We start from the raw sequence: 13,298 nt of genomic DNA, 5'->3' as shown, positions 1-13,298 counted from the left end.
CTTGTACAAGTGAACACACCGCTGCCAAAAGCCCTTCTTGGGGGCAAGTTTTATTTTCAGGCGAGATAGCAGAGCAAAATGGCCCTGGGTGGGAAGGTGAGGGGAACAGAAGGTGCAAGCTGTGCACAGAGCATCAAAAATTGTCCTACTTGGTTATGCTGAGCCCTCTTTTCTCTCTCCCCTATCCTGTCTTGCCTGTGTGTTGAAATCCTGTCCAGACCTGATGATGAACCCATGGAAGAGGAACCTCCTCTGTAGCATTCACCTTTGAGCTGGAGTTCTCCTGTTTGTTCGTCTTTGTCTTGAAGCTCTGCCAAGAAGCTTTCTCTTGTTACTCCTGCGTCCTGTCATGGTTTTTTCCAGAATACAGAAGGACAACCAGGTGTAAAACAAAGCAACCGAAAAGTCTCTCCATATCTATATGCGTCTACAGTATATACTTGCTGAAATGCTGGTGAAGAGCAGTAAAGGACTGACAAGCTGGGCACTTCTGATCCTCACTTACAGCTGAAAGGGGGAACGGCGCCCGTGAAGTCTTTGGCCAAGTTGCCAAAATAGTAGATATCAAAGATTTAACAACACATACAAAAACAAAACAGACAACAAACCTTAATTTAAAACTGGTGCTTACAATTTGATTACCCACAATTCAGCAATCTCCGCTTGAACCACTCAACCCATCTTGTAGTTTCATTTTCTTGGATTTTTTCAATGGCTTTTGCCTGCCTGTGAGTCAAAGACATTCTTGTTGAAACCAGAACAATGTGAGATGGTGTATTTTTAATGGGGAAGGACAGGGAAAGAGGTTAGTCTTATATCTAAAGGAAAGGGAAAGCGAGGGGGGAGGGAAACACAAGAGGAAATGGTAGCCCGGATGGAGTCGGCTTTACTATCTCCAAAGCCATCTGAAGATGAGTTTGTGCCTTTTTTTTTAATTGATGGATTTGGTGCAGCTGGATTTTCTGAAGTTTGAGGAACAATGCCTTAAGTAAAAAAAAAAAAAATACACAAAAAAAAACAAAAACAAAAAAAAGAAACACAGCAGTTCATGAATATTTTTCCTCTGTTTGGGAAAGCCAAGAACTGCCATCAGGAAGGAAGACTTTTTGGCTTGTGCTGGCATGATGGTGGGAAGCAGGCATCAGCTGAATAGAGTGTCTCCAAAAACTGTCTACAAGTTTGGATTTCTTTTGTTTTCTTTCATTGCTGTTTCAAAAAAAAAAAAAAAAGAAAAAAAAAAACTTAAGGTAGTTGCCAAGAAAGTGGCAAATACTGTTGGGTCTTTGAAATTTAACCATTTTTTTCAATCAAATTTTCAAACATTTTCTCTTCTACATTATCTAGCAATTGAACTTACCGATTTGGTTGTTGAAGCATGTATTAGACACAACTGCAGGTTTAAGACTGGAATGCTTTTTATAAAAAGCAACTAGCATGAGATATTGCTTAAATTGTTAGGTATAAATATATATATTGTGTATAATGTATATTCCAAATGTATTCCAAGCGTAGAAACCTGATTCTTATGAATTATTGATAAAATATTTATAATGCATTTATAGAAAAATATATATAATAAATGCATACTATAATAGTAGCCATTGAAAGCTCCCTAGGGAAAGATTTGTGAATTGGAATGTAAAGGTGCTTTTGGAAAAGGATCCAGTTTGAAACTTGAGTACTTTCAGACTACAGGTTTGGAAAGCTTTCAGAACGCCAACACGTTAGCCACCGGGCAACTACCCTAAACATTTGTATTTTAAGTTAAGGTTTTTAGTTGTGATCCTTTTCTAACAACAACAAAAAATGAGGTTTTTATAGCGAAGATTATGGATTTGCTGTTAATTTTTATATCAATGTTTCACAGAACCCTCCCAAAGCCTTGTTTGCGTGGATCTGACATTTATTTTCCATTTGGCAGTTGTAATTTTTTCCGTTTTTTTTATGAACGGCAACAGTGTCTAAACCTTTTTCCTCCCTGATTTTTCTTGCTTGTATGTTATTCTCCTTTTCCTTTCTTTTTTCTGTTTTTTTTTTATAAAACAAAACCTTTCTGTGCCACAAGCAGCTTTCTGCAGGCGTGAGGAACTGTGGCAGGCCGTCGGAGTTGGTTTCTGGGACACGCGCGATTAGCGGAGAGGAGGGAAACGCAATGGGCTCTTTTGTATCGTGATACCCACGACTGTGTATTTCCTCCGTTCCAGTCTCGTAGCTCTGTTAAGGAAAATAAGGCATTTTCTTACCTTACACGTAGCAGCATGCCCGCGGCGGGAGCGTCTTTCATCCTCCCGGTGGGTTGCTGTGAGGATTCCTGCGCTCGCGCGCTCTGTCTTGCTCTCTCTCCTTTCTGAATGACCGTGACTGGTGGATTTACAACTTTAGCCATTTGAAGAGCTTGTTCCTAAATTATTTTTCAGAGGGTGAGCGAGTTTTGGCTCTAGCCTTGGTGGTTTTGGGTTTTTTTTAATCCCTCTCCCCCATGTCGCCTTTGGCAAAGAGCCCGGAGGAGAAGCAGCGACTTCCTGGGGCGCTCAAAGGCGTCCGAATTGACGCGTGTGACCTTGAACATTCTCAAACGTTGAGGTGGGGTAGCACGGGTCCCTCGTCTTGACAACCAAGGGGTATATTTTTAGTTTTATGCTGTTGGTATGACCACCTACGGGGTCTTTTTTTTCCTTTTTTTTTTTTTTTTCTTCTCTTTTTTTTTCCTTTTTTTTTTTGGCATAGCTTTATTTTCTGGGTCTCTTTGTGCTTAGCTCGGAGCTTCCTCGCGGGAAGAACTTGCAGCATCCCGTCCGCGCGAGCAGGCGCAGGGAGCTGGGCTTTGTGCTGATGCCGTGACAACGTGGTCACAAAAACAGGCGCTGCCATCCCAGAGTTTTGCGACGCCGGGCGCTTTTCCAGGTTGCACGTGGCTTTGGCCATCAGAGCCGTCCTGGGGGCTCGCGCAGCATCCCCGCGGGTCTCGTTCCTTAGTCCGGACTCTGGTGACCTTAAACGAGGACTATTCCCTTAGCCTCTTGCCAGGCGCTGGCGGCAGCCGCGTCTCCGGCGGGGCTTTCGCTCCAGGCGCTCCGGAGCAGTCGCCCTTTTTCCGTGCGGCTGCCGAAGTCGCTTTTTTCCGTTCCCGAGGAACCGGCCGAGCGCCTTCCGTTTCCTTTCGAGTCGGGCGGCTCGGCGGCTTCCCGGCGCGTTGCTTTGGGGAGGCCGGGCCCGCTTCCCCTGAGCATTTAGAGCAAACTTGTGCCGGACGGGCAAATATTTCCCCTGGCTTTAACGCCCGTCTCCTCCCAAGCCCTGCCGGGGCGGATTCGCTTCCGAAAGGTGCCCGCTCCGCGTGCGAGGGCTGCGCGGCGCCGGAGCTGGGGCGCACAGCGAGCAAAAGGGGCCTCTCGTCAGAGGATCGCTGGGTTTGTGCCGTGTTTTTCTTTATGATTACAGTTTTTCTCCCCACCTTTCGGAGCCGGCAGCTTCTTCCTTTGCGCCGACGCTGCTGTGGGGCTGCCGCACCGGGAGCAGCCGGACGCACGGTGGCAGGGATTTTTCCCTCCTAACTTGGAAAAGGAAAAACATCTCGAAATTGTCGGCCAGAGAAGCCAGTCCCAGTGTTTGCAGTACGTGATTAATCTTTTTTTCCCCGTTTTCTCCCTTTTTTTCTTTATTTTTTTCTTTCGATACAAAACATTCCTTTTTTATTAGTCGCCGTCATGTATTCATTCCATTCTTCCTTTTGTAAACTTTTTGGGCCCACATCTTTTATGGGCATTGATATATATAAATATATATATAAATATATATGAATATATTTTTTTAAGTTTCCTACACCTTGAGGTTGCATGGTCTGTAAGGTTGGCATGTCTTTATATTGTATACAGATTTTGCACGCCAAACTTGGCAGCTTTGGAAAAAAAGAAAAAAAAAGTCTTTTTTTTTTTTTTTTCTTTTTCTTTTTCCTCTCGTGGCATTTGCGGAGACAAAGGTTGGGACATTTTTCGGTCACAAACACACACGCACTCACACAAATACACACAAAAGGAAGGAGAGTGGGGAATTTTTTTTTTTTTTTTTGCGTCTTACTGATCTGAATAAGAAATTGTGCTTTTTATTGTAAAGAAAAAAATAAAAAGGACTACTTACACATTTCTCATTTTAAGAAGAAAAAAGAAGTTTATCTAGCACTTGTGACTTACCAATAATAGAGTTTATTGTATTTATGTGGAAACAGTGTTTTTAGGGAAAACTACGCAAACACACACAGTAAACTGCCTGTGTCATTTTTTATGTTTATATTTTAATTTGGTTGGGTATTTTTAATTTCTTCACTGGGTGGGGAGGTTGGACACAACTCTCTGTCAACACGTAGTCATGAATTCTGTGAAGATGAACCGCAAGGACTCTAAAGAGTTAACTCTTCAGCACAGCTGTGTTAACTTTTTTTTAAAAAAAAAAAATTGCTTTTACATGATGTATTGGTAGGTTTCACTTTAAACAGTCCTGTACTGTGCAACACTGTGGTTTAAAATGCGACTTTACATCAAAAAGGAAAACATGTTTCTTCATTGTCATGAAGTTGAGCTCGTTCTCAGCTCATCTTCACTTTGTCTTTGATATTGATGAAAAAGTATCCTATTGAAAGAAAATAAATTAACACTTTTCTGTGCTCCATAGTGGAGGCGCTATTTTCCAATTTATGAGGATGACAAACTTATATATATAATATATATATAAAAGTGGGGGGAGGGGTTGAAACATTATTCACCCAAGAGCTTATTACAGATATGTAGTATCAAAAAGTTGTAACTATATTATATTCTACTTTATACCTATACATGCTCAGTATGACGTCACCATTGGTAGCAGCTACCGGTTTACGATGTAATTTAGACACAGTTTCACTCTTATTGTATGGACCCTACTTTAAGTGATGGTAGCATTCTTTGTGCTAAATTTTCTGATGGTCCTTTCTTTTACTTGGTGGAGTTGGAATATTTTTTTTCCATTCTTGGTTTTACATTTGTTTTCTTTGGGTTTGTTTTGTTTCTTTTTTCATTTTTTCTTTTCCTTTTTTTTTTTTTTTTACTGGCCAATGGTGTCTTTCTCTGACAGTAACGACTTCAATTTCAACTTTATTAGGAGTCCAGTATTTTGTACCACATTATGACAACTTGTTATTCTTGTGGTGTAAATAAAAAGAAAAAAGTTAATTATAGTACTATCTTTGTTTCTGTCACTGCTCTGTCTGTCCGATGCCTCTGGTGTAAGTGCTCAGAGCTGGCTTGTACGCCTGGCACTGACCATCTCCTCCCTCACGTGCTTTCAAGAGGAGAGTTTCTTAGTGTAAAAGATTTGGGACTTGAGGGACTCAACGACCAATGCTTAGGTCATGCTAATCCCGTTGGAAAAATTGTTGGTCTTTCTGCACGATTTCCCTGCCATTTCTAAGGTGTCTGTAGGCAGCTGCCTGCTTGTAGAGAGTGTAGAAAAAAAACAGGGTGTCTCACGGGAAGTGAATTTCCAAACAGCAAGGCCACAAGAGCTGGTCTTTGAATTTCTTCCCAAAAAATCTATCACTGAATGATCTAGCTGTGGAAACACAGAGGAAAAGTTGACTTTTTCTCTCTCCCCGCGTTTTGCAGTTAGTTGTTCCTTCGCTTTGGGCTGAATTTCTCCAGAAGAGTGTTTTGAGGAGAGCGGAGGAGACAGTTACCTGCCCTCAGAGCAGGTCTGCAGGCGGTAAGGTCGGGCTCCCCGGCATCCTTGGTCCCGTTTGAGGCTGTGGTTTCACCAGAGCTCGCTTGCCTGCGAGGTGCCTAATCTGCCATTTCCCTCCATGATGATCAGGTGCCCGCGCCCGGAGCTCAGGGAGGCCTGGAGGGTCCTGTCACGCTCGTTCCAGGGACACGTGAGGAGTGTGAGGGCAGCTGTGACGACGCACGTGCAAGTAGCATCGCTGCCAAAGCGGGGCAAGGTGCGAGACCGCAGCCCTTCAGGAGGAGGCACGGGGGGCTCTTTGGGGCAGGAGTTGGGGCAAGCAGCATCTCTGTGTATCCCCATCCACCCCCCACTTTTTGCTTAGCCGGCTGCCCTGTTAAACCTGCTGGTTCAGCTCTGTGCGAGCAGCTTGGAGCGGGACCCGGCCCCGAGCGCTGGCGTGCGGGGCCTGCGAGTCCCCGTGCGAGCCGGAGCCGCCCGGCCTGGCCTTGCTGCTCCGCGATGGCCTGCGGCCTCCCGGAGGGTTAACCCACCCCAGATCCGCCTGCTAAATAACAGATTTCACTAGCTGCTGTTTTAGCCATGGAAACTTTTACAGCTCGGTATCTATTAATCCTAAAGAAAATAACATTGCGCTGGAATTAATGTGCTCCCAAGCTGTCACAGTAGTTCCCAGGGTGCTTGTGATCTCCCTTGGCCTGGACGGCTGTGGCTGAGAGTGAAGGGCAGCTGCCGAGCCAGGTATTTTCTGCAGTTGTCTGGAGGATGGGTGCTGGCTCTGTGGGGAAGGAAGTCATTTCCTTGGGCTTTTCTGGGTTTAGTGGGATTAGCTTTTTTTTTTTTTTTTTTTTTTTAAGGGAGAATGAGGCTATTTCTCAATCTGGGCAAGAAGTCAAGGCTTCGTGCTTTAAATGAATGTCTCTCCAGCGCTAGGAATGCTGCAGGGGAAAGAATAAGGTCCAGTATTAAATATATAGCCTGAGCACACAGGGGGTGAGAGTTCAGCCTGTGCCAACAATATGTTCACGTTTTCTGATGGGATTTGGAGCTCTGCTGAGTGGAAACTTTCTTCTAGGGATGGTGCGTGCTTGATCCTCTCATGGGCTGCTCTAAGGCCCATTTAGGGAATTGGGGTTTTATTTGTTCCCCCCTGGCTGGATGCTCTGCACAAAATATGAGTGTAATCTGCAAAGCTGCCCTGCGATGTCATTTGCTTTCTTCCCTGGGCGAGGGGAATGATTTCGCTGATAGCAGGAGGGCAGGCAGCCATAAATGAGGTAGGAGGTGCCCTGTGCTAAGTTAAGTCTCAGTCTGTGAGCCTGTCACCAGCCTCTCTGGGCTTCCCAGCTCTGCACAGAGGGGGCCAACCACCACGTTTGCCCCAGGACAGGGACCTGCGTCCCCTCAGGCCTCCTGGTGCACCGCGGATGTGAGCGAGGCTGAGGTCCCCCCGGGAGGACACGTGTGTGCAAGACAGGCTCTGATTCCCCAGTCCTGTTCCCCCATTGCTGCTCCTGAGGAGCAACAGGGCTGAAGTGGCACAGGTGGGATGAACGGGCTGATAGAAATACGAGGAGGAGAGGGAAATGCTGGACCAGACTGGGAAGGAAGAGCTAATGTAGAAGGAAGAGGAGAAAAAGAAGAAGAAGAAAGAAAAAAAAGGTATTTCCAGGAATGTCTGGGCTACATTTGTGAGCCATAACTGGGGAGTAATTCACCTATCGGATAAAGCCTGTAGCAGGGGTAGCTATACTTCCCATACCAGTCTGGACCAAAACTGGTGACTACAGAATTGTCTCAAGTGCTGAGTCGTTCCCATGTCGATGTGGACTTACATGACACATAGGCATATTTCAGAAAGACTCTTTTTACACACAGTTAAAATAACCAGACATGGATGTTTTTTTCCAGGTAGAGTTCAGCTTAATGCTTTCCTCTAAAAATAACTGTTGCTAAGAGAGCAAGAATTACTGGTGAAATTCAGTAAGTGGGAATTGAAATGTACTTGCCATGAAGTAGTAACAGCTCTGGGGGAAAAAATAAATTTGGCAATAATGGCGCTGGAAAAATAGAACAGCAGCGTGTGTGCACCAACAGCCAGGTGCTCTGGGATACGGCTCTACCCCTAGCAAGTGGGGCAGGAGGTTGACTGTGCATCCCGGGGAGGGGCCTGGAGATGTTGCCTGCTGTTTCCTCAGGAGCAAAATGTGATACCTAAGAAGCATGAAGTTGTGTCCAGGAATTTAGGAGATTCTTTCTGGAGCACAGGAGGAGAAGCTACAGGCTGGGCAAGGTGGCAGAAATCTGCTCCCATGGGTGGGACTGCTGAGATTTGCTTAGTGCTGGTGGAAAGTAACAGGCCAACATTCTACACGGACATAATCACAGCAGTGCCTGTGTGTGGTGGCTGAATTGCGTTCAAGAGCCCTGTCCCAAAACAGGCAGGTGCTATTTTAGCAAGGTTATGTTCTTTAGACCACCCAGAGAAACCATGGGAGGGAAGCAGGGTTGGATTTAAAAAAATAAAAAACAAACCTGAAAAAGATCAGCCATGTGGGTGGCTGGTGGAGGGCAATGCTGATGCTGATTTTATCTCACCTGCAGGCAGCAGCAGTCTGTGTGAAATCTGTCCACAGCAAGGTCAACCTCAGAGAAATGTCAAATGTGACAAGATTTAAAAATAGGAGATCAATAATGATAGATATTGATCACACTGAATCTGGGTGCTTCCTGACACTAGACCCAGGGGCAAGTGATTCATACAACAGGCATGTGAGCAAAGCAAACCAAGAGCAATAAAAACAAGCGGAGCAAGAAAGCAGCTGGGAGAGGTAGTCATGACTGCTAAAAATCACTGAATCTTGGAAAAGCCCTGAGAGCCCATACAGAGATCTAAACCATTTGGGCCAAACCTTGCAAAAAAAATCTGCTGTTGAAGCAATCCGTCTCTCTTAAACCATATTACCTGGCTTTGCTAAGCAATCAGTATGTCACCAACAGCAAGGGAGATTGCAGCTATGCTTTGGATGCTGGTGAATACGCAGCAGTGGCCAACAGGGCTGTCTGGAGTCAAAGACACCATGGGAAGGCATTGGTGCCAGCAGGAAGATTGTTTTGCCAAGAGTCTTGGGGATCTGCAGTACGTGGACATAGGAAGAGCACAGCATGAATGGGACTGAGCACATTTCAAACTGAATAAAAACAGGGAAGGTGTTGTGTGGAAATGCAGAAAAATCCCACTGGACCTGGCTGACTGTCCAAGGTCAAACGTGGAAGTGATAAAACAGATGTCTTCACCAAAAGACACTATGCTCACAGACTATGGGAAGGCGTCAGATGGGGCCATCATGTATGCAGGAGCCAGGTATTGCCCTCAAAGATAATGATGATGTCTGTTGCCAAGAGAGCAAAGATAGGTCCAAAGTAGAAAGAAATACTTTGCAGGCTACACCTGCATACAAGACTCAGTCAAGTTGTCCATGGACAGGAACTGGCTGAACTAGAAAGATCGAGTCAGTAACACTGAACATTTTCCAAGGAATCCTTGAAATGTTGATGGCATCTGTAGCTAAAACTGGAAAAAAAAATGGAAACTGATCTGGGGACTAAGGCAAATGTGCCTTCTTCAGGAAAAATAATAAGACTCATTCAAACCCAACCAGTTCAGAGATATGCAGATGTTGTGATGAAGTTTCTCCACTTGGCATACTTCAGCCTAGCCCTTCAGATAGCCTGATGGATCTGGTTTTAATGAGGAATACAACCTAAATCTTAGACCAGGCTAGCTCAAGTTAGGCTCTTGATCATTTAGCCAGCACAGCCGGTCTCTTTTTCAGGTCCTTACTGCATGCTGCAAGAGAGACTTGTGAAAGAGGGAGAAACAGTTTTGTAACAGGTGCGTGAGGTTCTTGATGGAGAAGTCTGAGATTAATTTTGAAGCCCCTGTTGCATGTGCATGCTTTTCCACATGGAGTGAAGAAGTCCTGCTGACCAAGCCTGGGCATAGTCCTGTCTTGGCACAGAAGCTTTTAGTTCATTTTTCAAAACTACTGTAAATTGCTCAAGCCTGTCTGCAAAACTCAATATTTATTTTCCAACCAGTGATGAAACCTGATAGAGAAATACTCCATATAGAAAGGGACTTGGGTATTATATTGCTGACTTCTTAGCCAGAACAACATTAAGACACGAAAATATTGGAACTTGAGAATAAAAACAGGATCTCCAGCTCAATAGTAAAAAACAGATCTAGGAGAGATGTGGAAAACAACCACCAAGTGGATGTTGCAAGTCTGCAGCAGTTTCAAGAAAAGAATTGGGATGAACCTGAGAATAAATTGTGCAAGATGAAGAACCACAGGCAGACAAGTCTGATGCTCTGTGAGGAGTGTGAGAATCTTCAGGAACAGACCCACCTGTTTTGCAAGTTTGCCTCAACTACAGTGATTAGACTAAAATGTTCAAGAAGGCCACGTGTGGAAGTGATCAGATCACAGTGCTGTATAACAGCATGAAGTCAGAGAGAACCTACTGGGCAGAAATATCCAGGTCCTCCCAGAAGCAGTGTATGTAGGCCAAGACAAAAAAAGGATAGATAAATAAATAAATGGGAAAAAAAAGAATAAAATAGAAACCATTCCCTCCACCCTGGAGTAGAAGGCAGGAAGAGACCTTTTCACCACGAACTACCTCACGATTTCAGGCTGCTCTTCAGGCTTATGGGAAGGGAAGAGGCCATCAGATATCGGCCCCCCTTACTGCAAACAGCACACACAGCTGGGAAGCCATCTGAGCACACCCGGGCGCCTTGTTTGGAGTTGCCCATGCTGCCTTCCTTGGTGTGGGCCTAGCACAGCTTGTCCGAGACTTGCTGTCACCGAGGGCACAACTTCAGATGGGCAGCAAAGGTTCATTAATGGGTGTTGCAAGACAAAATGAGAAAGGCGGAAAAGCAGAGGAAATGGGTGGCAAGGCATCCTTGGAAGGAAATCTGTTCCCGCAGGAGGCCCGGTGGCAGTCTGACACAAGGCTTGGTGCCAAGGCATGGTTGTATTATAATAGCACAGTTGCTCCTGGCAATGGAAGGAGCAACAGATGAAGATGGGGAGAGGAATGTGAGGCCCTGAGCCTATGAAAACCCTCAGGCTACAGACCCTGGGCACACTGGTAGAATTCCTCTCTTTCCTTGGGGCAAACCATATGTGGCAATGTAAAACCCAGTCCTAAGTCATCTTACATAGCTGTGGCTGGTCATCTGGACCCCAGGAAGCCAAAATGCTTTCAGCCTCTGGGCACATGGCTGCAAGACAAATCCAGGTGCTGGTGAGACATGTTCTGCGGAGCTGCACTCATAAGCTGCTGCGAAGCTCTCTGGCACACAGGTGGGCTCTTTGGCATGAGAAGGAAAGCTTGCTCTTGTCACAGCATCTAGCACACAGGGTGGCACTCTTAAGGGTGGATTAAGCACAAACAAACAAGGTTGGCGGAAAAACAGCAGTTTAGGAGTCAGGTGCTCCAGTAGTCCTATGAAGCACAGGGAAATACATCTTGAGGTTGGACTGCTTCAGTCTTACTAGTTTCGAGGTCATTTTGCCTCCTGAACAAATGTACTGTGTGGTTATCAGTCTGAGCTGTTTGGGGAATAACAAAAGCTGTCAAAACTCTGGAGACTGACAGAAAACAGAGCTTCTCAGGAGGTCTGCGCTATGCTATTTAGTTCTGGGATAACACAGAATATATTTCAATAGTTGTGAAAGAGCTAAAAGCTTTAAAAAAAAGTCTCCTCCATGGGTAAGTTACCGTGTAGAGTTTCAACAAGACCACCTAGTTGCTCTGGTCCAGAAAAGACATTTCAGAGTAGGTTGAGAGAGGCAGCTGAGAAAGAGGACTCCAGCCAAGTCTTCACGTGTGATCTTCCCCTCCTCCACAGCAGAAGCTTAGGGTTAGGGTCAGCCCAACCCAGAGCAGGGGCAACATTGTGCTGGAAACCGCGTACTTCTAGAGCCCTACCTCTGCACGGGCCTACGGAAGCATTCAGGGCAACGTTTTCACTAGTGATCTCAAGATACTTTTGTTTTTCAGTGTGAACTGAGCTGTGATGCCAATAGGTGTTCACAGCCCTGAAAAACTATGCTTCTTACAAGGCAAATTGTACTGCCAGATCTTGGGGCACCCGGTTTGACCTGCACAGTCACCACCACCAGAGATAACAGAGATCTAGACCATCTTCTCCCTGGGGCTGCATAGCACGATGTGCTACTAGGCTGTCACAATCCTCCCTCAAGGTGGGGCTGGAGTCCGTCAGTTTTGCAAAGCAGGTGGCCCAAACTACCTTGAGCTCTCCCAAATTTAGATACTACAGATGCTGATAAACAAACTCATGATGCACCTTCCTCCCCTGTGAGCAAGGATTTTAACAGCAACTGTCACTCTCAATTCCCTTCTCATGTCCAAATTTGTTTGCTTTTAACAGCAGAGCTTGGCCTGGATTTGGTGGAAGATAGAGAAGCAGAGATGCACACATTTCAGATGACAGTCAGTCTCATAATGACAGCGTAACTCAGTGCCAACAGTTCCTGCTGTGGTTTCAGAATATATTCATATTTCATGGCTGTACCAACGTTACAGCTGTACAAGTGTTATGTATCACAGGCTGCACTAATTAAAGGCTTCAGCAGGGAAGAAGTAAACTTAGAAGATCTAATTACAGATTCTCTGAGCAAAAGGGATAGTCTCCATGTCTACAGGGCGGCTTATCGGTTTTGACCACGTTTTTTTTGTATAATTACAAGGATGTTGAAATCTGGGAAGCCACCTGGGCTGGGATCTGGGAGGTGATCGCACAGGGCTTGGATCCTGTGGGAGGCTATCATGGTTTCTCCAATACTTCTCCAGGATAGCCACCCTGGAGAGCATGCCCATGTTGGCTGCAGGGAGTGCTCCCATCCACAATTTGTACCAGTATCTGCACCAAAGATGGATGACTTTTGCTCTGGGACCCTTTCTACTCCGCGATACCTTTTAAAGACTGTCCCTTCTGGACTGTTACTCTTGAGCCCATTCAGCTGGGAATCTTTCTAAGAAAACCTGTGAGAAAATAGTATTTTCGGAAGTTACTGTCTCATGTCTTGCTATGCTGGGATACTTTTCTCTCCTTGAAGCCTAGCTACAACTGAATCCTCCAAGCTTTATTTGTGTCATGTGTACAGTCAAGTCCTTGTCTGCAAGGACATTTGTTTCTAGACGTCAGCATCCTCCTTCCTATGCTACCCAAAGCTAAGAAAGCCCAGAGAGGCTGAGACCTGGTGCAGAGGCCACCAGAGGTTGGCCAGGAGACTCTCACAAAATGCCACACTTGCAGGCTTAGGAGCTGGCCCAGAATTGAGGTCAGGTGGGTGTTGTGCGTGTGGTTATCTGGATTTTCATGAGCATGCTGGTGGGCAGGATTTTGTGCTTGGCTTCAGTCTGTCATCTCCAGCAGGGTGAGGTCCGCGCTGCTACGGCTGGTACCAGGAGACTCCCTGGGATATGCAGGAGTGATGAGGAACCTGGTTTCTACCACAGTGAGTGCTGTCATGACAGGGGCA

At 45.6% G+C, this 13,298-nt stretch overlaps 1 protein-coding gene and 1 pseudogene across 5 annotated transcripts in view; both read left to right on the top strand.

Annotated features, from left to right (window-relative positions):
* Window positions 1-1,879, top strand: part of HDAC4 (histone deacetylase 4) — a 211,375-nt gene extending 209,496 nt beyond the window's left edge. For all 5 annotated transcript variants that reach the window (XM_088526970.1, XM_088526972.1, XM_088526969.1 and 2 more), the window contains one exon: window positions 219-1,879. In XM_088526970.1, the coding sequence (XP_088383096.1) occupies window positions 219-258 (40 nt within the window). In that variant the 3' untranslated portion in view covers window positions 259-1,879. The remainder of the gene's footprint in view (window positions 1-218) is intronic.
* Window positions 1,880-3,656: 1,777 nt separating this feature from the next.
* On the top strand, window positions 3,657-5,662 carry LOC104564841 (uncharacterized; annotated as a pseudogene).
* Window positions 5,663-13,298: the final 7,636 nt, after the last annotated feature.

The sequence above is a fragment of the Tinamus guttatus genome, unplaced genomic scaffold, assembly GCF_059628265.1.
Source record: "Tinamus guttatus ecotype Peru unplaced genomic scaffold, ASM5962826v1 Tinamus_guttatus_pri_ptg000260l, whole genome shotgun sequence".
In the NCBI taxonomy this organism is placed as follows: domain Eukaryota; kingdom Metazoa; phylum Chordata; class Aves; order Tinamiformes; family Tinamidae; genus Tinamus; species Tinamus guttatus.
This window is presented reverse-complemented; position numbering and strand designations above follow the sequence as displayed.